The sequence below is a fragment of the Podarcis bocagei genome, assembly GCF_964188305.1.
Source record: "Podarcis bocagei genome assembly, chromosome: 7".
In the NCBI taxonomy this organism is placed as follows: Eukaryota; Metazoa; Chordata; class Lepidosauria; order Squamata; family Lacertidae; genus Podarcis; species Podarcis bocagei.
Window position 1 is genome coordinate 34,367,460 of NC_138132.1, and position 27,883 is coordinate 34,395,342.

General features: G+C 48.0%; 2 protein-coding genes across 8 annotated transcripts in view; one reads left to right on the forward strand and one right to left on the reverse strand.

Annotated features, from left to right (window-relative positions):
* Window positions 1–4,548: 4,548 nt before the first annotated feature.
* Window positions 4,549–27,087, reverse strand: LOC308591663 (CYFIP-related Rac1 interactor A-like). 7 transcript variants are annotated; one of them, XM_081202502.1, is made up of 13 exons: window positions 26,713–27,086; window positions 18,734–18,818; window positions 15,440–15,520; window positions 12,874–12,953; window positions 10,700–10,821; window positions 10,237–10,342; window positions 9,637–9,773; window positions 9,254–9,331; window positions 8,202–8,318; window positions 7,841–7,920; window positions 7,099–7,225; window positions 6,495–6,565; window positions 4,549–5,515 (listed from the first exon to the last, which is right to left on the reverse strand). In XM_081202502.1, exons 4-13 carry the CDS (start codon window positions 12,944–12,946, stop codon window positions 5,452–5,454), a joined length of 975 nt encoding a protein of 324 aa, XP_081058628.1. In that variant the 5' UTR covers window positions 12,947–12,953; window positions 15,440–15,520; window positions 18,734–18,818; window positions 26,713–27,086; the 3' UTR covers window positions 4,549–5,451. The 7 variants fall into 7 exon arrangements, with proteins under 7 accessions (XP_081058628.1, XP_081058631.1, XP_081058633.1 ...); XM_081202505.1 differs by lacking the exon at window positions 26,713–27,086 and adding an exon at window positions 25,808–25,998; XM_081202507.1 differs by lacking the exon at window positions 12,874–12,953 and having other exon boundaries at window positions 26,713–27,087.
* HPCAL4 (hippocalcin like 4) overlaps window positions 21,654–27,883 on the forward strand; it is a 44,109-nt gene continuing 37,879 nt past the window's right edge. The window contains exon 1 of the mRNA XM_081202513.1: window positions 21,654–21,789. The gene's annotated coding sequence lies outside the window, so the exon portion shown is untranslated. The remainder of the gene's footprint in view (window positions 21,790–27,883) is intronic.

Sequence of the window (27,883 nt, forward strand, 5' to 3'; positions counted from 1 at the left end):
CATGCATAACTTGGACCCGTTGATTTCACCGGGTCTGCTCTGAATAAAAGTTAGTTTACTGCAACCCTTTGTTGCTTTGTTATTGTGTCAATTACTTTGGCATTTCTTTCTGTAAATGAAAAGCAGTATAGAAACTTTTCAATAAATAAATAAATAGACCTCAAGGCAGGGGAAGCGTGTTGCCCTTGTGCCCTGGATAACAATGGGATGTCAGTTAGTGGCTGTGGCTAATGGAGCCCAGTTGATTTTGATCGGATTCAATGTGATTGAGCTTTAGCCAGAAGAAAGGTTAGCATCAACCAGTATTACCAAAATATTGTCACTCTTTATTGACATAAATCAAGTGTCAGTGGAACAATGTGGCTGTGTGTTTTGTATCCAGAGGAAGCATTTGGAAATCCAGAGTTTCCCCTCCCTCAAGTTGTGGCTCTAGCTTAAAACAACAAATAAGTTACTTTTTTATTCATAGTCCAGTAGTCTCATGTAGCCTCCCCCAACCAGGTACCTTCCACATGCTTTGAACTACAACCCCGGTTGATCCCAGCCAGAACAACAGAACATCTGGCGAGCACAATCTTGTTATTTATCAGTGGGTGAAAAGAGGTCTTTAAAGCCATTCATAGACCATGATGGGCATTGAAAGAGGTGAATGGCCTTGAGATGCTAAACCCACTAGTCATTGTTCTTCTGAGTCATTGTTATTGAGGGGATGTTACCCATCTATTGGGGAGGCTAGTATGGGATCTAGGATTTCCACAATTGAAGGGCTAGGGAGGAATGGCGGTAGGGCTAGATATCTCTATCGGCGAAGGGTTTCGAGATGCAGTGATCCTCGAACCCCTTCCAATCTACACCCCATCCCAAGGGATGAGGGTAGGGAGAACAAGGATTACACACCTCCGTCATTGGTGCTGTGCAATGCCAGGTCCATAGGCAACAAAACTGCCACCATGCGTGACTTTTTTGTCTCGCAGGGGATTGACCTGGCTTGCGTGACGGAGACCTGGGTACGGGAAGGCGAAGTAGTCTCCCTACATGAGATAACACCCCCAGGTTTCTCTGTCCTCCATCAATCGCGGACTGTAGGTCGGGGGGGAGGAGTAGCGTTGTTATTCCGGGAGGATTGCTCTTTCAGAGCTCTGCCATCACCGGCGATCTCCGGCATTGAATGTGTTGGTCTCGTGTGGGGCACCAAGGAGAGCTTGGCTGTCTGGCTGGTGTACCGACCACCCAGCACATCTGCAGCCACCCTGTCAGATCTGCTGGAGGTGGTGGCGGGCTGGGCCTTGGAGTTCCCAAACCTACTGGTTTTGGGAGACTTCAACGTCCATGCCGATGCCGCTCCCTCCTCACAGGCTCTAGACCTAGTGACTTCCATGGCAACACTAGGGCTCTCCCAGTTTGTTTTGGGCCCCACTCATCAAGCAGGCCACACGCTGGATCTGATCTTTGGGGCTGGCATAGATGTGATCATGCTCCCCGCTGTGAAAGTGCCATGGTCTGATCACTACGCTTTAAAAGCCAAGATTGACTTCCCGCTCCTCCCCGGCTCGGGTGGCGAACCTATTTGGGCTCGTCCGCGAAAACTGATGGATCCTGATAGATTCCGACAAGCCTTGCAGAACCCTGCTCCTCCTGGCGACTCATTAGATGACCTTGTTGAGGACTGGAATAACCAGCTCTTGGCAGCCATTGATGAGATCGCGCCTAAGCGCCCTCTGCGACCCCGTCGAAACCGGGCCCCTTGGTTTACTGAGGAGCTCCGGAAAATGAAGCGGGATCTCAGACGGCTAGAGCGAGTATGGCGACGGACTCGTGACGGAGCCTCAAGAACATCTTATAGGACGCTTATGAAAGCCTATGAGATGGCTATGAAAGCTGCTAAGAAATCTTACTTTGCAGCTTCCATTGCATCCGCTAGCTCTCGCCCGGCACAACTTTTTAGAATAATTAGGTCAATAATGTCCTTAGGAGGACAACCAAATTTAAGCACAAATTCGACCCACAGCTGTGAGGCATTCGCGAGCTTTTTTGCGGAGAAAGTCCTGTTGCTCCGCCGTGACCTCCCTGCCAATTTAGATACAGTGACTGAACTGGAGGCCCCTCGACTGACTTCAGGTCCAGTGTTGGACCATTTCGATCGGATACTCCCTACTGATGTGGATAGATTCCTCCAAGTTGGTAGGCCCACCACCTGCCTCCTTGATCCGTGCCCGTCTTGGCTGATTAGGGAGTGTCCAGATGTTGCGCGGACCCCCCTGGTTGAAATTATCAATTTGTCCCTTGACACGGGGACATTCCCAGGGGAACTGAAGGAAGCAGTGGTGCGTCCACTCCTAAAGAAAACTTCATTAGATCCCTTAGACCTATCCAATTACCGCCCAGTTTCAAATCTTCCATACCTGGGTAAGGTAATTGAGAGAGCGGTTGCTGAACAGCTTGGTAGGTTTCTGGAGGAAACATCGGCATTAGATCCATTTCAGTCCGGTTTCCGTCCTGGTTTTGGGACGGAGACGGCTCTGGTTGCCCTAACAGATGATATCCGTAGACAACTGGATCGAGGCGGGTCAGGACTGCTGATCCTTTTAGATTTGTCAGCAGCTTTTGACATGGTCGATCATGATCTTCTGGACCATCGCCTTGCAGACGTGGGGATACAGGGCATAGCCCGTAACTGGTTGTGCTCTTTTATCTCTGGTCGGGGACAGAGGGTGGCACTAGGGAGGGAAATGTCGTCACGCTACTCCTTGGTGTGTGGAGTGCCGCAGGGCGCAATTCTCTCCCCAATGCTTTTTAACATCTTTATGCGCCCCCTTGCTCAGATTATCCGGAGCTTTGGGCTGGGCTGTCATCAATATGCTGATGACACTCAGCTCTATCTACTGATGGATGGCCACACCAACTCGGCCCCTTACACACTGACCAGATGCTTGGAAGCTGTGGCTGGATGGTTTCGTGGGAGCCGATTGAAACTAAATCCTTCAAAGACAGAGGTCCTATGGCTAGGTCGGGATAGCATGGGGATGAGGGACCAACTCCCTTCTCTTGCGGGGGCCCAATTAGTGCCATTACCTTCCGTTAAGAGTTTGGGTGTAATCCTTGACGCCTCCCTTTCCATGGAGGCGCAAGTCACAGCAACAGCCAAGGCGACATTTTTCCACCTTCGCCGCATCAAGCAGTTGGTCCCTTACCTTTCCCGCCCCGACCTGGCCACAGTGATCCATGCGACAGTCATCTCCAGGCTTGACTACTGTAACTCGCTCTACGCGGGGCTGCCCTTGAAGCTGTCCCAGAAACTCCAGCGGGTACAGAATGCTGCAGCGAGGCTCCTCACAGGGTCTCTGCCATGGGAGCATATTCATCCAGTGCTTTTCAAACTGCACTGGCTCCCGGTGGAGTACAGGGTCAGATTTAAGGTGCTGCTTTTGACCTTTAAAGCCCTTCACGGCCTAGGACCCTCGTACCTACGGGACCGCCTCGCCTGGTATGCCCCACGGAGAGCCTCAAGGTCCATAAATAACAACACCCTAGTGGTCCCAGGCCCTAAGGAAGTTAGATTGGCTTCAACCAGAGCCAGGGCCTTTTCAGCACTGGCCCCAACTTGGTGGAACGCTCTGTCTCATGAGACCAGGGCCCTGCAGGATCTGATCTCTTTCCGCAGGGCCTGTAAGACAGAGTTGTTCCGCCTGGCCTTTGGATTGGAGCCAATTTGATTCCCTCCGCCCCCTTTTTCTTTTTTCTTTTCCTTCTCCTGCAATGAGGCTCCATTTTAATATTTTAATGTTCCATTATTTTAATGTTGTATTTTATTTTTGTTTTTAAGTTGTAATCACTCATCTTGTTTTTATTATTGCTTGTAAGCCGCTCTGAGCCCGGCCTTGGCTGGGGAGGGCGGGGTATAAATAAAAAATTATTATTATTATTATTATTATTAGTCAACAAAGGGACTGGTAATACTGTTTTGTTTTTTAATCAAGTGTCAGAAATTAATGAAATGTGGACCGTGCTCTGAAAACTCTGAAGGATGAGTTTCCTGATTTGTAATAGCAGATGGTGAAGATAATATTGAAACACATCTACATTTTTAATCTTATTCAGATGTGTGTGTATGCTCATACATTGCCCAGCTACTTGAGCTATTAAGGCTTGATTTAAGTACTGACAATATTTTGATTATGTATAATATATTGATGTGAACCCTTTTTTCTGTTGTGCTATTATTTTGGATAAAGGAAAGAATGTGGCTTTTGTGCTCAGATTACACAACCACTTTACATCTTGTCACTTTCTTCTCCCTATCCACCTAGATTACTCCCTACTCCTGACAAACATGTCTGAATAATGTGTTTGTGCACACATGGACACAAATCTCACTTTTGATCACCTTTGCCCAAGCCTTGTTTGGAACATGAAATAATAATAATAATAATAATAATAATAATAATAATAATAATAATAATAATAATAATAATAATGGGACCCCTCTAAGCATGTGCATTTTGCCAACATAGCAAAACAGACAACCAGGCAAGTCTCTCACACAAGAGATTATTTTTTTCTTTTTATTTTATTTGACACAAAAATGTACAAAATAACAGGTGAGTGGATTTTAATTGTTTATATTAAAAATCTAAAAGGTGTGACTGAGCCATTTTGAATGGAATCAGTGTTGAAGATTTTAATGATGATGTCCACCATCATCATCATCCTGCATCAATCATCCTAGTCATTCCTGATCAACAGTCATTTTCCAGACACATTATTTACATCTTAAACAGGAGAGCATCTCTCCATCTTTCTCACTTAGCCCCCCACCCTCCTCTGGAGTCTGGGCTAGTTCAGGAGATCCATCTCTGGACCTCTCAAGAGTTTAAGAACAGACCTTCCACCTGGTTCCAAGATGGTGGTTCAACCTCTTACCAGCTTGGGCCAAACCCTGCCCCCTTTGTCCCTCCTGAAGCTTGGTCAGACTCAATGTCAGCCTTTCAGGGCTGAGAACTAGACATGTCACATCAACATGGGTGGGACGGGGACTGGAACGGTGAAGAGGAGCGGCCTTGCCAACATGGCGTTTCTCTGGCAAAGCTGCACTTCTGCCAGAGTTGAACATGGAGTGTCTTGGGAGATGGGACAGATTGGCACTGAGCTGGAAGGATTATCTCTCATAATTTTATATATATGTGTGTGTGTGTGTATGTATGCGTGTGTGCATATATATATATATATATTTATTTGTTTATATATATATATATTTATTTAAAATCTCCCCCCTTCTTTCTTCTTCCTCTTCTTCTTCTTCTTCTTCTTCTTCTTTTACAAAATGACGAATATGATGGCCAATGGTTATTTATAGCAATATGTCAACATTAAAATTTCTGCTGAAGGTTCCATGGAGAAATCCCCTTCTGGGTCTCTGGTGAATGCCACCCACCCCTCGACTGCAGGGGGTGCTCATTGCAGCAAGGCCCGGATCTGCTTGGATGTGGTGTCATCATTGAGGTGCCGGGTGGTGTACCTAGGAAGAAGCAGGGAGGCAGTGGGAAAGGGCACACCAGTTGTAGAGGAAAGAAGCCAATTGTGCTGGCCGCTGTGGGAACAGGTGCAATGCACATCTAAGCCCTGATTAAAGGTAAAAATGTGGGATTTCTTAGTAGGGAGTAGTTTGGCAGAAAGGAAGCGTGGATATAGGAGGAGTTTGTCGGTGAGTAGAGGGTAGGTAACCTGAATACCCAGGTGTAGCCAATAGCTTAACCTCCAGGTGCTGTTGGACATCAACTCCCATCAGGCCCAGCCAACACAGCCAATAGTCAGGGATGATGATAGCTGTAGTCCAGCAACATCTGGATGGCCAAAGGCTGCCCACGCCTGGACTAAAAGGTAGGTTTCTGTGATGCTGGCCAAAGCAATTAAAGTGCCAGTTGTTTGGGACAGGGAAGATGCAGTGTCCCTGAACAGCATACAGTGGTCTGAGTGCTGAGAAACTGCAGCTCCCTTGATACCAAAGCACCGGCTGGTGGGCATGAGCTAGTTTGGAATCCAGGATTCAGGCCAGCCCTTCCTGTGTGATGAACACTAGAAGGGCTGCTGGCTTCAACTCCCCAGCTGTAAAATGGGAATGATGGTCTGCCCCACAGGATAATTGTGATGTGAGGGCAATGCATGAGGGAGTTCCTTCTGTGAAGCCAGGTCAATGGTCATTTAGTAATAGTCAACTTCTCCAGTTCCTGCCACAGCACTCCTTCAATAAGAACTGTTCATGTCTACAAAACCAATTTCAGTTTCTGAAAATCCTTCCATGCTATCTATCTTCAACTCTAGCACCTGCCTAGGCTGCCAAAGTCATCCCAGTGCAATCCTGGTGCTTGTGCAAGGTGTATGTGTGTGTGTGTGTGTGTGTGTGTGCATGCGCTTGCAGTTCTTTTCTGAGAGCTGCAGCAGACCTTTTCTGGCTGCCAAAGCCCATTTCCTCAAAGGTGCCTCTTGGGCTGCCTTACCTCAGTGCATTCAGAAGGCCTTCTGTGCTGTTGGAAGGCTGGTCTTTCAAGACCTTGATACATCCTTTCATCTACCAGCATTAAAAAAGAAAAAGAAAAAAAAAACCCTTGTTAGTCAAATTTCAAAGGGGGAAAATGTTGGAAAAGTGCACCCACTTATACTGACAACAGTCCCTTTGTCTGTGAGCAGATCCACGAGATTTGAGAAAGGCAAAATAGGGTCTTCCAGAACATGTGGATATGGGAGGTGCAGCAAGAGAGGGTGAAAACCCCGCATTTAGACTGGAATGGAAAGTCCCACCCAGCGTGGCTCTTCTGATGCTTGGTTGCTCCTATGGATCTTTGCTCCTCCTTCCCTTTAAAAGCTAATTGAGGATCAATTGTCACTAAAAACGCTGGGGGCTCCAGCGTTCCCCTACCCGGTGCCCTCCAGGGGTTTTGCACTACAACACCCATCAGCCCCAGTAGTTAAGGCTATATTATTCTGAGGCTGCTGAGTTGTAGTCCAAAACATCAAGAAGGTCAAGGTCATCAAAGGCTGGCTTGTCAGCTCCTTGAGTTTCTCTGATTGATGTTTCTATATGAAGAGAGAAATGTCACTCACGTCAATTTTGGAGGTCTTGGCGAAAGCCCCCACAGGATGGACATGGTCATAAAGAATGATGACCCCCACCATCACCCGCATGCAGAAAAGGAGAGTTTCGGTGTTGGTGAAGCGGCTCCGGTATTCCCTGTTGCAAACAAGAAAGAGGTTCATGAACAAGCCTCCTTGGACCAGCTGCCATGCCCCACATTTCCTTCCCAGCTTTCCTGGGGAGCTCATACCATGGAGCTGCTAAACACAGCCTAAAGACTCTAAAAAGATGTGATTTCCAGTATGGGTTCCTTAAAGTCATCTAATGGGTGGGAGCTTGCTACAAATGCCTGGCCCAGAGGTCAAAATGCTGGTGACCAGGAACAGGGCCTTTGCAGTGGTTGCCCCTCTGAGGTGGAATTCCCTCCCTAGAGGGGCTCACCAGGTAAGTTGCTTTGCGGCATGTAGAAGGCTGACCAATCCCATTGTACGGTGGCCCTTGGTGACTCTTTGTTTACATTTTTGCACATTCATTTGATAATAATAAATGTGGTCCCAGCGGCCACTCCCAGTCACCAGTCTAGCAGCCACATTCTGGATTAATTGTAGTTTCTGAGTGACCCCATATTTTTAACATGGGGTCTCAGTTTAGTCGGGTTTTAATTGCAATTGTCAATTGTGTGGCTTTTTTGACTCTGCTGTATGTGTGCAACCCTGAAGGCCACTTTGCTCAGCCTTTGGGGCCTATAATCATGTAGGGCATTGTACTCACGGCGTTTCCAGCATCACCCGGCAGACACAGGCCATGGTGCTCAAACAGTCAGTTGTGTCCTCAATGGGAAGAGTTTTGTTCTGAAAGGAGACCCAGTTTGCATGCTGATTACCCCCTGCTCTTCCTCCCCAGGGAGAGAACAAGCTGAATATCTGAAGGGAGAGAGGCAGCCCCAGTCCCTGTGCCACCACAGCACAAATTCCTTGGGGTGGATTCTGCCCATCAATCCACCAGCCAGTGTGCAGTGTTAACCTTGCATGAACAACCAAGCAAGCCTGGACTTTGCAGCAGGCTGTCATGTTAAGGTGGTCTTGGCAACTCTTGCCTCTGTCTTCTCTGTGCCTTGAGAGGCATCACTTACCTCTGAAACAAATTTGGTCGTGGCATTGCTGAGAGTCTTCAGCATCGGGGTGGCCTCTGCGTAGAAGAGGGACATCCGGTTGGCCATTTCGTTGTTCACCTCACTCTCAGCGTCTAACTGCAGGGCAGGAATGGAGATCAGGTGCAGCAAAACGTTACGGCATGGAGGGCTTCTGTTTAAGGTCCCAGCCACTCTACTCCATCAGTTTTTCATCGCCTTCCCACCAAAATCAGCCAACATTCCATGCCCACTGGGCATGCTCAGTCCTTACTAGGTTGTTTCTGTTGTTACTTTTGTGTGTGTGTGTGTGTGTGTGTGTGTGTGTGTGTGTGTTGGTGGTAGAGGGTGGGCACCATGTTGCCCAACCCCAGCTACCTTAAAATGTTTAATTTCTATGTTTATTTCTACGGACAGCTCTCATTTCCATCCCTGGGGACATTTAAAAATAACTTCTCAGTGTGAAACAGGAAACCACCTATCCAGACGAGATAGTTCATTTTACTCTTTTTACATCTATGTCTCTCTCCTTTTCCAGTCATTCCATTCCATTCCCCCTCCCACTTGGCTTTCCATTATTGTTTTTCTTGACAGAGCTCATCCACACTTTTGCCTGACCCCTAATTTGATTGTGTTGTGTGCTGATTAATTCTCCCAGATCTGAGGGCTTTTCTCACTGTGTCTTGCGAAAATCCGATCTTGCCTGCTGAATCGGATATGCAGAAAATCCAAAGAGTGATTTTGCTTAATTGAGCTTCAGTTCAGCAGGTAAGTTTGGATTTTTGCAAGGTACAGCCATGGAAGAACAAGAAAAGCTCTTGGACCTGAGGGAATTAATCAGTACACAAGGCAATCAAAATATGGGTCAAGAGGAAGTGCGGGTGAGCCCTGGCTCTCAAGTGAACATACTCTGTTTGCTCTGGCATCTCTGCACATTTCCACTTGCATGGCAGCTTCGAGTTCCCACCATTTCTTTGCCATTAGAATTTCCGTTCATTTTGCCCAGCCTGGATTTTTACTCTGCCTCCCAGCGAAAGGAATAAACCGTTCCTTACCTGCAGGTTGTTGATCCGGTTTCGACTGATGGTTCTTCTATAGTAGCTAAAATCATTCTGGATGGCAGGGTTGGTCATCTGGGAGACAGAGAAGGGAGACTTCATTCAGGGGTGATGGAGAAGATGAAGCAGAAGACTTTTCTGCACATATGGGAGGCAAAGGGATGGTGATGGTGTGTGTGGGTGTGGGTGGGTGTTTTGCAGGCTACATCTGCACCTGTGCCAACCATCAAGAGTGGGTAGTGCAAAGTGCCTAATATTGTTCCACCGGAGCAACAGTCAGAAGCCCCTGTGAGAGGTTTTTTACTTGTTATTATGCTCAGATCATATTCCCTGCTGCCGCTGGACCAACCACTGTTGGCGGCTGCTCCTCCCACACGTACCTTGAGCTCGTCAAAACTGAGGGTGAAGTGTAAGATTTCTGCAAACTGTTTGGCGAGAGCCTGTTCCCTCTCCAGGTGCTGAGTCGGGGCGTAAGGTGGGCTGGTGAGAGCTTCCAGCAAGCTCCGCAAGGCATTCTCTGGGAGAGACAGGAGGAGGGAGATGGTTAAGTTAGGCAGCAGCCCCCTCACCAGGCCAATCCCTGCACAGCTTGCAGGATTAGTGCAATTTACATTTTAATGTGAACCTGCCAAAGCTCTGCTTCTGGAACCAAAGCACAGCTTCTCCTTTGAAAATTCACACCAAAAACGTTTATAGTAATGAGAAGGGCATGCAGAAGCAAGTATTTTCGTGAAATCACCATAAAGAAATGCATTGTATTAGGGACAAATTGCCTCTTAAAAATGTATATGCTAAACAAAGTCATGTACCCAGATATTAGGAAGAAAGACATTTTCATGTGCCACTGTTTCCTTATGGGTTTTTTTTTAAAAAAAGAGGTTTGCAAACTAATGTGGAAGTGCGTCGAACTGGACTGAAGATGAGAAGAATGAGAAAATGAGAGAACGCCCCCTTTTGCTAGGATGCGGGAGGGCACTTACCAAGTCTAAGGGAAAACTCATAGAAACGCTTCAGCTTTGCCACAAGGGGACACACGGCGTTCCATGCCTTTTCTTGGAGCTGCAAGTCACTGGGGTTTTGGATGGCCTGTGATAAAGTAACACAAGATGCTAAGTTTTCTTCCTGAAATGTTAGCTTTGCAAAAGTACAAAAATCTTTGTGGGGAGGGGGGGGGAATCCAGCCCACTTGCTAGCATTGCTCCTAGCTCTGGAATGTGGGGGTCAGCTTTGGGAAGGGCTCAGGTCATACCATGACGGTTATGCTCTGCCCTCCACAGTCCGAGGCAGCAATGCTTCTAAATACTAGCTGCTGAAAGCCACAGGAGGGGAGAGCACTCTTGTTCGCTTGCTGGTTTCCCACTGAGTAATCTGGTTGGCCACTGTGAGACCAGGATGCTAGACTGGGTGGGCCACTGGCCTGATCCAGAAGGCTCTTCCTAGTACCTCTCTGATCTCTTGCCCAGCTCCGGTGTAGGACTGCAGTTCCGCCAGAATGGTCTGCGCCTCCTCTAGGACAGCGTTCACCTGGTTCCACACAGCTGTCTCGGCTTCTGTGGGCTGTGCATCTGCAGCGAACCCCACCCAGAGAGAAAGGGAGAGGTCAGGACACTCGTGCTGCAGGACACTTTCTCAGCCCAGCCCCAGGGGGACGGGAGGGAGGGACATTGGGATGGCTTGCTTGGAATGAGGGGATCCAAGAGCTCCCTCGGCCTGGTCAGGGGTTGGGGGGGCAACTTAAGGAATGTCAGGGGGACCAGGGGAGTAGTTATTTGCAACCAGAGAGTTCTGCCTCCCCCCAAACCCCTTGGCATCATGGGCAAGGCTTGTCGGGTGTACCCAGGTCACGTTGTGCAACCGCCTGGGGAGGGGATGAGGTCTTGGGCTGCCCCCAAAGAGCACTGGGAAGCCATGGCCCGGCCTGTGAGCTGAGACAGAGCCCCTCTCTTGCATGTCTTTCTCTGGGAAGCCCACAGACCATCCTTACCATCTGTAGCCCTCCAGACATTTTGGACTACAGCTCCCATGAGCCTCAGCGAGGGCTCATCCACAAATGTCAACTGGGTTTTCCACGGATTGACGTTTGCTCTGATTTAGTGGTTAAAGAGTGGGTTTCCCCAAAGAAAACGGCCAAGCAAACTGAAAACCACTTGGACGTGTGCCTAGAAAGCATGGGAGAAGCAGAAAACCTCCCAGACATGTGCTTCCTAGGCACAGGACAAACGTAAATATGGACGAACCCTGACTCATACAACCATGCTAGCTGGGGCTGATGGGAACTGTAGTCCAAAATATCTTGAGGGTGACAAGCTGGGGAGGGCTGCCACAGACCTTTGGCCCTTAGTTGTACCGGGAAAATATTAGAAAATAAATATACAGGAGGACCAAAAAGAAACCACAAAGTATAAAAAACAAAACTCTAGGAGGCACTAAGCCAATGGCATCCTAGGCAGTGAGCTGCCCACCACTCTCCTCCCCAAAGCTGGGCTCCAGGACTGTTGGCCTGCCTGCCTTATCTAGCGCTAACTCATCTTCCATGCCTCTCTCCCCAGACTGTATACTTTCAGCAGTCCTAGGGCCGAGCAGGTCTCATCCACACCCTATGGGAGCTTGAGAAGTGGGAGTGGGTCAGGCACACAGAGCACACCTACAGCAGTCCAGGTCCAGGCTGGCGTCTGCTTGTGAGGAGGTGTGGCAATGTGCCATTCAAACCCCGAAAGTTAATTGTTTGGCAATGCTGTCTGGACACCGCAGGGCTGCTAAATGCCTCTTCACTGAGATGCTAGCACAACTCTAACAAATCCTGGAAATGTGGCTGCAGTCAGGCCGTCACTCTGGAGGAGATGCAGACTGCTGCCTGTAGGACGTCTCCAAATGTGGGAGCTTCTGAGCGCTTTGCTGGAGGAGAAGCCTTACTTTCTGGCCCATCACCCTCCTCTTCAGAAAACAACTGTCCACTATCCAGGGTTCTGAGAAGGTCCACCAATCTCTTCCCTTGCCCCACCTCCTTTGCTCTCAGTGTGATTGGCTACTGCCCTTTCCCACTGCTATATAATTATCATCTTGCCAGAAAGAAGGCATTGCACCTGCAACAGAAGCATATTTCTGCTGTGCATAGCCCAGCAGCCATTATCTTGTCTGGTTGCTGATTCCCTCCTCTGCCTCTCTAGATCTCACCCTGAAGCTTCTTGGGGAATTCCACATGGCAGTTTATTGCTGACTCGGTGCTGCTCATTCAGTAATGTTTTTGCAGCATCCACATGACACCCACCTCACAAAAATACTGTCCCATATTATTCTCCTTTTTAATATGGAATTTTTGTTTTGTTTTTTACCATTTCCATGAGAAATCTGGTAAGTAAATAACTTGTGGAAGTGGTAAATCTGGATAGGGATATGGGATGGCATTTTGGTGAGGTCAACATTGTGTGGATGCTGCAAAAAAACCATTTGTATGCCTGAGCAGCGCTGAATCCACAAGAAAGTGCCCTGAGGATACAAGCCCTTGCCTCTACACCTCCACACAAAACGAAATAAATCAATTTTAATCATGAATTAAATCAATGAAAGAAAGTCATGAATGAAAACAAAGGCAAAAAAATAAAAAAATCCCTTCTCACGTTCAAAGTCAAGGAAAAAATTAGGGCCTTGGTCAAGCTCGTTATAAGTCAACACTTTAAGAAGGTTCCCCATGTGCTACCTGCAAGAGAAGAGACAAGAGGGAGAAAAGCATGATGGGTAGTGAGGTGGGGAAGGAAGGAGAGGTCTGTGGGAGAATGTCACTGGGAAAGGTGCCCCTTTCTGGGTGGCAGGAAGAGTCATTCAGCAAACAATTTCTACATTCAAATAGGACCACTAACCAGACGTTACAGCTTATTTGGCTGTGAGTGCTTGGTGATGAGGTGAACATGCCCACAAACTTTGTAGCATTCAGAGATATGTTTTAGTCAATTCTCAATTAATTGGACCAGTCTCTGCCAGCCTGGTTCTTTCCTGGTGTACTTGGACTACAACTCCCATCAGCCCAATGGAGTAGTAGCCCAAAACACCTGAAGAGAACCAGGCTGGCGAAGGCTAGACTAGAGGGGAAGAAAATAAAAAAACTGTTGGTGGTCCACGTTTGAGTATAGAGAGGCCCACCCCACCTCTTCCTGCCCCTGAATGGAGATGTGCATTGACTGATGGGGAGGAAGACCAATGATAAGGAACAGAGGAGGACAAGAGTCACTGTTCTCCAACCAGATTTGGGGGCTAAGGGGAGCTTGGTTGTTCAACAGGACCTATGCCTGGCAAGTTTGGGAGAGTCTCACCAAAGGGTGAATTTATGATGGCAGCCAAAGCATTTGCCCACATAGGGACTCCATTTAGCCACCAGGCCTTCGTTCAGCCCACACATTGGCACAAGTGTCTTGGTGGCCATAGCAACAGGCCAGAAATGCTGCAGGGCATTTGTGAATCAGTCCTTACCTCTTTGGAAAGGGAACAACAGACAAAGCCCTGCAACAGCTTTCCCCAACCTGGTGTTCTCCAGATGATTTGGACTCCAATTCTCATCAGCCCCAGTATCATACAGATATGCTGCTGGGGCCAATGGGAGTTGTAGACCAAAACATCTGGAGGGCACCAGGTTGGGAGCACAGAAAGGGCATAAGAACAGCTGGCATGAAATGGTTTGCTGCTGCCCAGATCAGAGGCTGCCTTTTCTTTTCCCTCTTTGATGAGTCCAAGATGTCACTGACCCTAGAGTTTGGGGATTAGACCCATGAGTTCAAGGCCCAAATCTCTCCTTGGCTATGAAGTTCCTTGAGTAGTTTTTGATAAGTCTATCAAACCCTGGCATTCCTTGCAGGTGTATTGTTTTTAAAATGCTGCTGGTTTTGTTTCTGTGTTATTGATAATTATTTTATATTATTTTATGTATACAGTGGTACCTCGGGTTACATACGCTTCAGGTTACATACGCTTCAGGTTACACACTCCGCTAACCCAGAAATAGTGCTTCAGGTTAAGAACTTTGCTTTAGGATAAGAACAGAAATCGGGCTCCGGCGGCGCAGCAGCAGCAGGAGGCCCCATTAGCTAAAGTGGTGCTTCAGGTTAAGAACAGTTTCAGGTTAAGTACGGACCTCCGGAACAAATTAAGTACTTAACCCGAGGTACCACTGTACCACTTAAAGATTTTAATTATTATTAGTCTATGAATTTCTTTTGAAGAAAGAAATATTGTGAAGACAGTCAACTGTAAAACACTTGGAAAGTTGTGGAAATTGGCCCTCAGACAGAGAAAGATACTTCTTTCCAACTCCTCTTGGAAACAATAATACTTAATATAGTCCTTCTAAGTACTCAAGAGTGATTCAGATACACTTTCACAGCATTCCTTTAATTGTCTCTTTCAGATAAATTAATATCCACATATTACAGATGGAAATTCCAATGCCAATAAATAGTGGTCTGAGTGTGGTGAACACGATTTGAAGGAGGGACTGCCCAGTTCTCAGCTCACACTTTAGTTACCACACCTGACTGGAAACACCAGGGCATGTTGGATGTTGGATGGGCTGGTCACAACTAATATTCATCCTATTGCTTTTAACAGGAAAAGTGCAACTTAACTTTCTATGCATATAATAATAATAATAATAATAATAATAATAATAATAATAATAATGTATTAATATTCTCTTCCTAAGTGCCATTTTTGCAAGGTTAAAGTTCTTCTTAGGCTGTGTACACATGACTGTCTACTCTGGCCCTAGTGCGCTCCCACTGCTGGTGTTTGAAGCTGTGTACACATAATGTTAGTCACAATCCATATCTATTCTGAAGTTTCCTGTGAAAGACTGTGGTTTGATGCATCTTCCCTCAAACCAGCTTCCACCCCATTCACTTTGCAGTTCAGCTAAGACAGCTGGGGGGGGGGGCAGTTCCCAGGATTCTCTGGGAGCAGCCATGGCAGCTAAATTGCAAATCTGTAGTGTAGTTATGCCCAGTCTGTTACAGTGTCTGCTTGTCACTGCCTGCTGCTTCCCAACAAAGTCTTCTTCTTTTTTAAAAAAAGTATATTGGCACCACCTCAAATATTTATATAGTAAAGTGTGACCCCCAAAATTTGTGGAGAACAGCAACTCCTTCTGCCAGTAATCACAGACACCACCCCCGTCCCTCCTTTGCGCATGGGACTTACTTTCAAAATCCAGGAAAAAATGAGGACAGTTTTCTAAATCTTTGCCCAATACCTTTATCAGGTTGCCCATGGCCAGCAGACCTGAGCGGGAGAAACAGAACAGAAGATGGAAGAAAACAACCGAGGTAGAGAGAAAGAAAGAGAGATTGAGAGAGAGAGGAAGAGAAAGGCTGCAAGAAAGCCCCTCTGAGCACAGAGTTCCTCTAGAGGAGAAGGAGCAGCTCATGTGGTACCTTCCAGGTGTGGAACTCCAACTCCCAGCAGTCCCCATAGCCAATGGTCAGTGAGGGTGGGAACTGGGAGTGCGGGAACTTCTGGAGGGCACCACACTGGCTTCCCCTACTCAGAAACGCTGGTCTTCAGTTGAGGGGTCGGAGCCCACAATTGGGTCACATGGCCTGTTCTAAGGTGGGTGGCAGCAGCACCACTTCCGCCATGTAGATATATGGTACAAAATTCAGAAATGGGTGTTTGAGTTAAAGGTGTTTACTGAGAGCCCCTTTTCCAATGGGGTCCTTGTCCATAGCCCCTTTTTGGCCCAGTGTAGACCCTCCTCCTCCTCAATGCTTCTCACCACCACATTTTCCCTCCTTAACCATCCCGCCCACAGCACCCTTGGGAAAGCAGGACATCCCAGCTTACCTGCTTCAGAGAGAGCCCTCTGTCCTCAAACAGGTCCTCTCTGAAGGGCTTGAGTGAGTGAAGAGGGCACGTGTCACTGCTGCTGCTGCTGCAGGCAGCTCAGCTCTGTCTGTATATCTCATTGCAGCCTTGTCTGTGTGGAAATCCCACAACCACTTCTATATTTTCTATTTTGGACTCCCAGAGGGAAGCAGAGTGTGCTGTGCTGCACCTCAGACTTCCTGTGAGAGCTTTCTGCGTGCTTCCAGAGCCCTCAGCCTCCACTGGACTTCCTCTTCCTCCCAGCTCAGCAGCAGAACAACCGTAGCTCAGCAGCTTCAGTTCCACCACGCAATGCCTACAGCAGGGCCGGGGAGCCTGCGGCCATAGAGATCTTTGCTGGACTACGACTCCCATCATCCCTGGCCATTGGCCATGCTGGCTGGGGCTGATGGGAGTTGAAATCCAACAACATATGGTGGGCTACAGATTTCCCCACCCCTTGACTAGGGTATGAATGGGCACTCGTTGCCAAGGAGTTACCATAATCTGATCCTGGCAGTAGCCACCCACTAGTCCAGTTTGCTCTCCTAAAGCTCTCTACTGGGGCAGCTCTAGGTTTCGGGTAAGGCACTTTCAGTGGGCCCTCTCCTCCACAGCATGTCTGCCTGCTCACTTTGTCCTCTCTTTCCAGGCCCAATCCATACAATCACCCAGAGGGAAAGCACAAGGCACACTGAGGGTGCTGTTGCTGCTGCTGCTTGCATGCTCAGAGGAGGCAGGTGACAGCAAAGAGGAGTTGCAGCAGGGCTAGGAGTCTCCAGAGAGTTGCAGTGGCTCTCCCTGCAAGCGTGTGGGCCTTGGCAAGTGCCCAACAAGGTCTATCCCTGACACTGTACAGAGTGATGTGAAGCCTTTCTTGGCATCATTAACAACAGCGACCCTTTTCAGTTCCTTGTGACTTCATGTGAGTTGAGCCTGGCAGTCATCGATCAAGACCGGCCTGGGACTGGGACTGGGAGAAGGGTCTGTTGCACTTTGGATAAACAGTGAGCCTCTTGGTCAATGACCTGTCCTCCTGATTGGCTCTCTGCTCTCTGCTTCCTTGCTACTGTGCACCAATGAATGACCTAACCATACAGCGAATGAAGCAGTAAAGACTTGATGACTGCAATACACCCAATGTGGGGCTGCCCTTGGGCCTTGTCTGGAAGCTCCAGCTGGTGAAAAATGCTGCAGCTAGACTGTTAGTGGAGACAGACTATTGCCAGCACATAACTCCGGTGCTTAAAAGCTTGCACTGGTTGCCCATATGCTACCAGACCAAGTTAAAGGTTATGGTGTTAATTTACAAGACCCTTAACAAATTGGGCCCAGGACACTTAAAAGAGTTATATCTTTCCTTGATTGTGGAGGTCTTTGAGGGAATCACTGCTAGCAACCCAATGTAGTATTTTGTAATTACAGAGTTAAATATTGTTTCCAGTTATTATGGGTTGGAGCTAAGACTCAGTCCTTCAGTTTCTTCTTGTGGTTACTTTCATTTTCCTGTGTTAGCCAGCTTGTGGGTAAAAAGCCACTTGTTTTGGGCCTACAAAGTGAGTATCCTTGCTTTATCTGTCTATATACATAGAAATGTAAAGTGCTGTCATGCTCTGGAGTTTGCGTGGCTTGCCAATAGACAGCTACACCAACCAATGGGCCTGCAGCAAGGTTTAATGGAGGACAGGAAACACTTCACACAGCAGTTTAGCAAGCTGCTCTGTGAAGCACTTCACTCTCCTTTAAAAGGTGGTGGGGCCTGGGGTGAGCTTGGGTTGGGGGAGGGTGTGCAGAGTGAGCTGTGAGAGGGCACAGGCAAGGGCATGGGTGAGGTGTAAAGCGAGGGGGGGGTCAAGTGTGGGGAAAGGTCTGTTGGCAAAGGGGCAGGTGGAGTTGGCAAGTGGAGTGAGAAGGGGAGGCAGCCCCTAGCATTAAAGAAGAACTTAGCACCACTTGTGACTCAGATATGCATGGCTTGTGTCTCCTAAGAGCCAGGCAGTCCATATTGTGGGCCTGATTCTCTAGAACTACCCATTAATTGAGATCTGACAGACCCCTTCTCTACTGGACTTCAATCAAACACTTCTCAAGGACCTTTCCATTTCAGCAGGTATTTAAATAATTGTACATTATTCAAGTGTATTTGTTCAAGTTAATTTATTTATTCAAGTTATGTTTTCATCTGTGATTTTGGTTTGTCTTAAACTGATATATTTACTGATTTTTGCGTAAACCGCTTTGTGACAATCTGTGGTGAAAGGCGGTCTGTAAATATTGCAAATAAATAAGTTGTGATGTGGCAGAATGGATGGTTATAATTTCAGATTGCAAATTTCAAAATGCAGGTGGGGGAGGGGAGTTGTCACATTTTAGAAATACTTATTTGCACCCCCAAACTCTCATGTTTTGATTGCAAGTTCTTTACATAAGAGTACTTTTTTTTATTAAAAAAATATTATGTTCCATCTGATGTGGCACAGTGCACTCCGCTCCCTCAGGATTCTGCCACCTTGTTTAGAGGAAGACCTGCCTTTACACTTGCTTTTCTAGGCCTCGCCCAGCGCCCTCTGAACTCTGAGACTGGATAGGTCCCTGCATCACACAAGCAGCAAAGGGGGCTGTATTTTTTACCTCAGTTTGTGATGCTTCAGTAACCTCTACAGCAAGAAGCAGGCTTCTGTAGGGTTCATAAAACACTTCATTAACTGGGAGAATCCTGCAGCATGAGAGAGAAGGGGGCGGGGGGGGGGAGAGAAAACACACAGTGAGGCTTCCAGATATAGACCATTCTCATGAGCTAAGCAATTCGCCTTCAAATTGCTGATCAAAGGTGCCTGAAATGAAGCTGTGTCCTTGGTGGAAACCTGGAATTGTGAAAACTGAACCCCATGCATGCATGCCAGAGATAGAGAGAGAAAGTATTCACTTCATCAAGTGCATCACACAAGAAGGAATGGAGAGGGTGATGACCAAAGGCCACAGTGTGGCTCTTTGACCACAGAACAGTCATTTTATTCCCTCACATTGCCACATGGGCCAAGGCAAGCATTATTCAGTAGAAGCATGAAGTACTTCTTCCATTCCTGGAGTTATTCTGCCATGGTGGTTCATCCCTCATGACCTATCAGTTTACTATTTGGATACAGTCCATGAGGAGGTCCCCCACATCACATGCCCCATTGGGATGAATGGCAGGTACACAGGGGCTTGGTATAAAGGGCCAAGGCCTTGTCTTTTTATCTGTTCCTAAGGGCCTGCACTGGCCATTCCAACAGGCTAAAAGGCATTTCCTTCCCAGCAGTAGCATTCCTCTAATCTCTGATGTTTTGAAGCCAGCTCTAGCTAAGCAGGGGTCTTTATGCATTCAGAAAGTCACTGTTGTCTATATCCACATGTCTAGAAGTAAAACAGGACAAGGGGAGAGGAAGGCTGAGCAGGGTTTTAATCCACATTCACACAACAATATCCAAAATGCATATGTATCCTGTATTACAAAAGACTCCTGTTTGGTGCCCTGTTTCTCAAACTACCTTCACACTGATCAGAGCCCTTAAGCTGATCCTGATTTGTCTCTTACCAACACCTTTGTATAGGGTAAATATATCCCTGCCCCCTGCCCCCCTCACTTTGCCCTGGTGTGCACACAAACAAAAACAAATTGAAGCCATGTTGATGTGAACACCTAGCAGGGAAATTGCTGTGAAATTCACCCCCCCAAAAAACTTCAGTGCATTATCACCCTCAGTCTACTGCTTCCCACCCCCCTTTGCTTCTGGCTGGCAACATTTTCCTCACCTGTCGTGAACAGGTCATTGGAACTGTTCACTGTGGACTCAAGCTGCAACTTTCCATACAACTGTTCAGCCTCTGGAAGCACAACATGGGCACAACATGTTGTAGCGAACAGTGAATGCTTGAAGAAGTCACTTGCTGTAAACTCTGGCCCAATCCAGGCTGGGGTCTGTGTTTGCTTTACTAGGATAGCACCACTGCACAGCCATTTCCTCTTTCTCATCCATGTCTATTTCTCCTCTGAAGAACTTTGAGATTCCTGAGCCTCCCCTTCCCAGATTCAGTAGCCTTCTCCTATGGGAGCAGCTGTGGAAAGGGCAGTAGAGACGCACTCTGCAACCCACTTGAAGTCCTGCCCTCTCTCTTTCTCTTTGGGAAGTGCTGGAGGACAGAGGCAGAGTTTTCTCAAGCTCCCCACCTGCAAGATCATGGCTTGAGTGGGAGGTTAAGCTCTGACCACCAAGCAGTCCTTCTGAAGAAAAAAGTCAAGAGCTTTGTCTACATGCACTGAAAGGTGTCCGTTCTCCTGATAATGTGTACAGCTACTGCTGCTGCTAACATCACCAGCAACAAACCCAGCCACCTTGCCAGGGTCCCAGCAGTTCAACAGAGCAAAACAGAGCATTAGAAAACTACACACATATATGCAAATATTTATGCAAACAAACACACACACTTCACAAACCTTTTGTAACCATTCAAACCACTAGGATTTCAGAGGTCAGTTAAGGATACTGGGCAAGTGTATCAAAAGAGAGCTGTCCTACGCACCTGGCCACCCAACTTTGTGGTACATGAGCTTGTCTTCTGCTCTGTGCACGCCCCTCCCCTCGCAGTGTGCAGAATGGTGTCTAAATCTCTCTCCTGATTAGTCTGCTCAAGAGCTCTTTGCTGCTACTTGACCTACTCAGACTGAGCAGCTGCTCCAAGGCAGTTCCTACGAGGCCCACCTTGGAGGATCCCCAGATGATGCATGGGGATGTACCAATGTGTGCACAGACAGGATGGACCTGTTCACAGCATCTGAAGGTCCTTGACTGCAAAAACCCATTTTTCCTGGTTCAAAAGGGCTTCCACTGTCTGTTTCATACCGCAGAGCACTTGCTTCATGAACCTCAACCCTTGAACTTTATCTGCAGCCTGGCTGAAAGTTAGCTAAGTCCTTCCTGGCCTTTCCTGAGCTTTTCTTCAGCTTTTGAAGAAAGTGGTGGTGGCAAGGGTTGGTTGCTTCTGACACCATGTTTCAGTAACTGAGCAGAGGCAGGTCTCATTTTTCAAACTGCTTTATTTCTAGGCTCACAGACAATGCTGTCCACTCCTGATCATTCCTTTCTCTTTTCACATTCTACTCCAGACCTCTTGTTGGTGTAATGTAGCATTGATGAAGGTTACTGGCGGGCAACATCCATAGAAGTCATAGCAAATATCAGATTAAAATCTTCTTTTCTTTTTAAAACCACCCTCACTGATTGGGGGGGGGGGGGAGGACAGCTAGGCCCAGGGTAGTGCCAGGTCTTCTTCCAACACATTTTTGTAACATTATTTTATGCAACCACTATCAGGAGCTGCGGGGCTTGAACCAGGTCAGGCACTGGCTCCATGGGTTGGAGGAAGGAACCAGAGGTAGTTCCAGTGGGGGCTATGAACAACGTCCCAGAATCCTCCTGGGCCAGGGAATCAGGTGACAACTGAGGGCCAATCCACTGCTATTGCTACTTATAAGTTCCCAGTTCTTCTCATTTCCCTGAGTCTGGGAAATTCATTAGCAACGCGAGCAACTTCCTTTTTCTCTGCAAGGCTGCTGGTCTTCTTCAGCCTCCCGTTTCCTGAAGGTGTGTGCCCTGCAGTTTCAGCACCTAGCAGCAAACTTGTAACAAAGACCAGTAGATGAGGAGGTAAGCCCTGGCTGCAGGTTCTTCACAATTCTTTGTAATTTTAAAAAAGAGGGGGCTTGTCCACGGGTCTGAGCGGTGTTCCACTTGTCACATGCTTTCTAGGCATGGCTCCGAGCAGTTTTGCCATTCCCCTGCTGCTTTGCCCTGGAAAACCTGCTCTTTAGTACTAAATCAGAGCAAATGTCAATTTGGAGAAAACCCAACCGACATTTGCTCCAGTTCAGTGCTAATTATCAGGTTTTCCCAGGGAAGTGTGGGTGAGCCCAGAGAGTGTGGAATAAGAGGGTGGGGAAAATGCAGGCTAACACTTGGGTAAGGATGACATCTTGTGGACAATGCAAAAAGGCATGCACACCTAGGACACACAGCTTTAAGCTGGCCGTGTGAACTTAGCCCTAGACGTGACTTAAGATCTATCCTAAACTGCCTCTGCTGCAGGGTGCAGTCACTGAGGCTGGTGGCTTGGCCTGCCTTTCGTTCCCCCTCCCTTCTGCACAAGCAGTGTCTCTTGTGAAAGTAAACTAATGGTCAGATTATTTGCATTGTTTACAGTGATTTAACTGACTTCAGGGGCTTGTGGGGGGGGGGAGAGTGTCTTTAAACGTGCCACAAGGCCAGACATGCTCTGGTGAGTCCTTTGTGGTCCCCCTTCTGAAGGGCACAAGGAGGGCTTTCAAAATAGAAATTTGCTTTGGTTTTTCAATTTCCTGCATCAGTACAAAATGGAGGGGAGCTACACAGACCCACATTATGCATGCTCAACTGTTAATGGTTCTGTGCTCCTAATTATGCCAACTTCATTTTAGGAGGTTGGGGGGGGGGCTTCTGAAATGCTTCCATGGTGCAAAATGAGCCCACTGGCAACCTTGCTCATGGGAAAATGCTGTGAGTGGAAGCTGGACGTGAGAGGGAAGTAAAAGGTACTCTGAGAGAGGTGCTGGGGCCCATGCGGCTTCCTAGCCCTCAGTTCCAGTGCATGTGAGCAAGTCAAGGGGTGAGACATTTTGCACATGCTCAGAGCACTCTTGTCATCTGACAAGGGGAAACAGAGCCAGGAGCTGCATGCTGGTGTTGTGACTTGGTCCCAGATCTCTCCAATGGGGATGCCTTTGATAATTGCTTTGATCAGGGAGAGATGTGGCTCAGTGGTAAAGCATCTGCTTTGCCTGCAGAAGGTCCCAGGTTCAGTCCTCAATCGCATGTCCAGTTAGGGCTAGGAGAGAACCCTGTCTGACAATTTGGAGAGCTGCTGCCAGGCAGTGTAGACACTACTGAACTACATGGAGCATTGGTCTGACTCAGTGTAAGGCAGCTTCCTGTGCTCCATTTTGAGTCAGGATTGACAACGTGGAAGGTATTGTGACCCCTTGAATTCACTAGAATTTGGAAAGGGATATCATGACAGCCTCCCTAGTGAAAAGTAGGACCTACTGGTTGCACCTGTGACCTTTCAGGTAAGGAGTCTGACTCAGCCTCTCACCTGTTCATCAGATTCCTGCAATGGACACTACCCATGCATTGCCGCCATAATTCATGCTTCTGTGCCAGTTTGCTGTGCCTGTAAATGCTTGGTGGCTTCCTTTGCTGGGCACCATCTATGGGGATTTTGTGAAGTCTCCTTCTGTGCTGCTTGGGATGTCTCCCTTCACCTGCACTACCCAGTTCTGACCAGCTGCCTGGAACCTGCTTCCTTGCTCTAGATCTTGCCCTGCTTCTGGTTTCACTCTGCGCTATGTCCACCTTATCTAGACTTTGCCAAATACCTTCTGGGCTTTGCAAGGGGTGAGGAGATGCAGGAGACAGCCTTTGGGAGAGGAGAACCAAATGTTTTGATCCAGGAAGGTAAATTCTGGAGGAAGCAGTCTGTCCTGAGAGTTGGGTAGAGGAACACAATTCATGCAGGGGCTTCTAGATGGGGAAAATATTGTAAATGGGTTGTTCAGATATCACAGATATCACAGATGCGTGACTGGAAACAGATTATGGTTTTGGTTTGGTTTGGATTTTAAAAAAACTTATCAGATTTCCCTTCAAAAGGGTGAATGTGGATTAAATGGGGTGGGGGATACAGGCTGGCATTTTGATCTGATGGTGTCAGGTGGAATGCATGAGGAGCAGACATCCCACAACAAACCCTTGTCTGGAAGCACACCACATCATAGGTTTTATGCCACCCAGATTTTCTTGGTCTGTTTTACACACACACACACACACACACACACACACACACACACACACACACCTTGCCTCTGGCAACCAGCGCTGAGATGGGAGAATGGCTTGCATTGCTTTGTTGCTCCTCTGCTTCTCCTTTCCTGCTCTGCCAGGGAGGAAGGGAGTGTTTCATCCCAGAGGCAAATAAATTCTGCAGGTTCACACCTAAGTAGTTTGGGAAGGGGGGTGGGTTGGAGGAGCAAACTGACTGCTCACAGTCTGAGACCTTCCCAGTTCACTGTCACCGTGCTCTGCAGCCAAATCAGGCAAGCCTACACTTTGCAGCCGCCACCTTCCTGCACCTGGTGCTCTCTGCAGCTGTGCTGGCTGCGTTCCTTTGCCCATTGGGGCAGCAAAACATTTGGAGGGCACCAGGATGGGGGAAGAAGACTGACCTGTGCCATAGGCAGCAGCCAAGATGGTGCCCTCCAGATGCTACAATTCCCATCATCCCTAATCATTAACCATGCATGGATTTGGAAGGGAACCATCTTTGGGGAATGACTGGCTTCGAGGGTGAAGGAGGAACCTGGCTTTGGGAAGAGGGGAAATGGCATTAGTGGCTTGGATCCTTAAACCCTGGAGATCCACTGCCAGTCAATATGGACAGTACTGAGCTAGATTGGATCCAGTTTAAGGCAGCTTCCTCTTTTTCTATTAAATCAGCCCTTCATTCAGAATCCTGAGTTCCACTTTGTTTGATACCAGGAGGCAAAGGCTCCAACTCCAGGCCCACCAAGCAAAGCATGGCACTTTCCTCCAATGTGTTGTGGACCAGCCTTTGCTGCTACCTCTTCATCTCCATCCAGGAGCACATGCTTCCTCTGGTCCAAGATGTGCAATCAGGTTTTGCTCATTGGGGCATCAAAATCCTTTGCACATGCTGTTGGGGCCATTTTGCTTCTTGTCTAGGAAAGCGCCTAGTGCCCCAGATCTCACGTAGCCAACACCAAGCCTAAATCATGCACCTTGTTCTTCTCACCAAATCAAGCAAATGCATGGAGACCAGAGTCTGAGATTCTGCTCTTGTTTCCAGACAAAGAATGGAAGAGGGGGAAACTACAGAGGAGACCACTCAGAGGCTTCAAGAGGTTGTGAGAAAGGAGACACAAAGCTGGCTGTGGAAGGAACACACTCATTCAAGTTCCATCAATGAGTGACCTAAATCAACCCCAGGCAGGCCTTGGATTTTGAGCAAATCTGTTTCCCCCCCCTTTTTTCCTTAATGAGTTCTCCCAAGAGAAGCTCCCATAGTGTAGATTTCACTGCAGCATCTATAATTATCCTCCCAAACAGAATCCACTCCAGACATCCAACAATTATTGAGTGGTTGCGACCTATTCCTAGGGGCAGTTGCCTGTAGCCTTCATCCAGCTGTGAGGGAGATGCACCTGAAAAGCTCTTTGCACATATGAACATGAGCATCCAAACGACCTTAGCAACCACCTGGTCCAGCCTCCGGCCTCCAACAGGGGACAGCTCAATGCTTCTAAGTGTATGGAGGCAGCTTGCCTATCCCCCACACTTCAGAGGAAGTCTCCCTTCTAGGAACTAGTAAAGAGTGCTGGGGGGGGGTGCAGTTTGACAAGGGAGACCAAACCTGAATCTTCATTCATTATTACAGAATAGACAATAGACTCTCTCTATCTATCTGCTCAGTATCCCAGGAGACTTTGACCTCTGTCTGGACCAATGTCAGTGGGAGGAAGACAGAGGTGTACAGGTGAATTTAGATGCTGACACACTCTGATAAGTCCATCCCTATCCCAGGTTGCAATAGTCACCCTTGCGGATACACACTCACCGGTCAGCAGCATCACTTGCAAGGTAACCAGCACCTTGGACCACCTGGGTACCGATTTATGGGCAGAACTTCTGGACAAAAGCCCATTGCATTCCAGCAACCAGGAGCTATACCCTTCCTTGGCCAACACACACAAAAGAATCTCACTGAGCAGACCCAGCTATTTTTTAATCCCCCCCCCCCAGGAGAGGCAGAGAGAGCCATGTGCTGCCGCTGCCGCTGGCATCTCATTTCCTGCGACTGCAGGCAGGGAGGGGGAAAAGAAAATTCCGCAGGGGGCTAAGGATGAAGCAGCGATGAGTGCCGCCTTGCAGGAGAGGGGCACAGGCACAGCACATCTCCCTGCGCTCCACCCATTTCACAGATCAGAGGGAGACCGAGACCCTGGCCTTGCGTGGCACAAAATGGGGAGCGTGCTTTTCTTCCAAAGGCAGCGGCTACCCCAGCGCCATCCCTGCCTGCACATGGGACACGGAAGGGGACCAGAGCGTCTTTGCTCAGCGCCCGACGGCAACAGTAAACAGGGTGTGGGTCGGGAACAGAGCCCTGAGGCTGTGCAACTCTGGAGCGTGATGGTGCCCAGGTTTTCAGCATAGAAAGCCAGTGGGCGAGCAGGTGGCGACCTGCATAAAGAGAGCTCAGAAAACCTACTGGGGAGACCCTGACCCCCACCCAACTCAGCAGTTCTTCCCCCCCACCCTCCCTGTCGCTGTGTAGAAAGGGTGCCCCGGCCGCCAGCCAGGAAGATTCATGAGAAATCCTGTTTTGGACTGCTCTGGAAATACCAGGTGCTCATATGCATCTTTTGTTCTTGCAAAAAAATAATTAAAATCTCTATTTCAGTTCGTCTGATTCCGTCCTCGCACCCCTCCTCCTCCCCACTTGCCAATGGAAGAGACACCCACCTTTCTGCCGAGGACGACAAGGCAAAGCCAGAGATCTCAGAAAGACACGCTGGGGAGGATGCAATAATATTTCTCCCAATCTTCTGCAGATCCTTGCTTGTGCCTGGGAAGAGTAGCCCCTTTGCAGAGAGAGAGAGATTGCAGAAGGAGCGCTTCCCTCCCTGTGTGTGTCAATCCAACGAAGGGAGCTTTGCTGGTGCAGCTGCTGCTATCAGTATAAAATGCATCACAAAGACCACCATAGACCACTACTCGGCCCCCTCCCCTCCTTCTAAAACATCTGTGACGTCTGCAGTGCAAGGAAGCCAGGGCAGATTAACCCTTGCCTTGCTGTGCCAGGCCCTCTTTTCCTCTCTCACTCTCTCAGTCTCAAGAGTCAGGCAAAGGAAGCCTGGGTTCAGGATATGGAGAATTGGAAGGCACCCAAGAGGTCATCCAGCTTGTCCCTCCTGTCCCAGACAGGAACTGTACGCATAACAACCCCAGATCAGAATCTTGGTTAAAGGCAGATCTGTGGCCTGTTGTCAGTGTTTCACTCGGGGTCCATGGGCATAGCCAGGATTTTTGTTGGGGGTGGGACAGCCCAAGTTGTTGAGTTTTCTAGGCACAGCTCTGGGATTTAAAGCTCCATGTCCAAACAGTTTTCTTTTTTGTCCCAGTGCTTTCCCCAAGTAAAACCCATCTTTTACTGCTGAATCCAGTCTTCTGTAGATTGTCATTTTCTCCTATTCAGCACTAAAGAGCAGGTTTTCCCAGGGAAAGCACCAGGTCAAAATAATAAAAATGATGAGACACAGAGCTTTAAAGTGTGGACCTGTGCCTGGAAAGTGTGGCACAAAAGGATGTCTGGATGAGCCCTATGTCTCATTCATTACTTATATTTTTGGGGAAGAACTGCAGCTCAGTTGCTTCTGACCAAAGAAGGTCCATTTAGGTCTCAGAGCTTCTAATTCCGTTCTTAAAACCACCAGAGCCTGTTCAGATGGACATGAGATAGCAAATGAGGTGAGAAATGAAGCAAAATCAAGCACAAGTCAATAAAAAGCAACTTAATTAAAACCTTGCAGGTGACCCAACAAAAGGAATAATTATGAGATCCATCTCAGCCAATGATGGGCCTGGATTAAGAATTCCAACATATTCACATCTTCAGAAAGTAACTATTAAACAT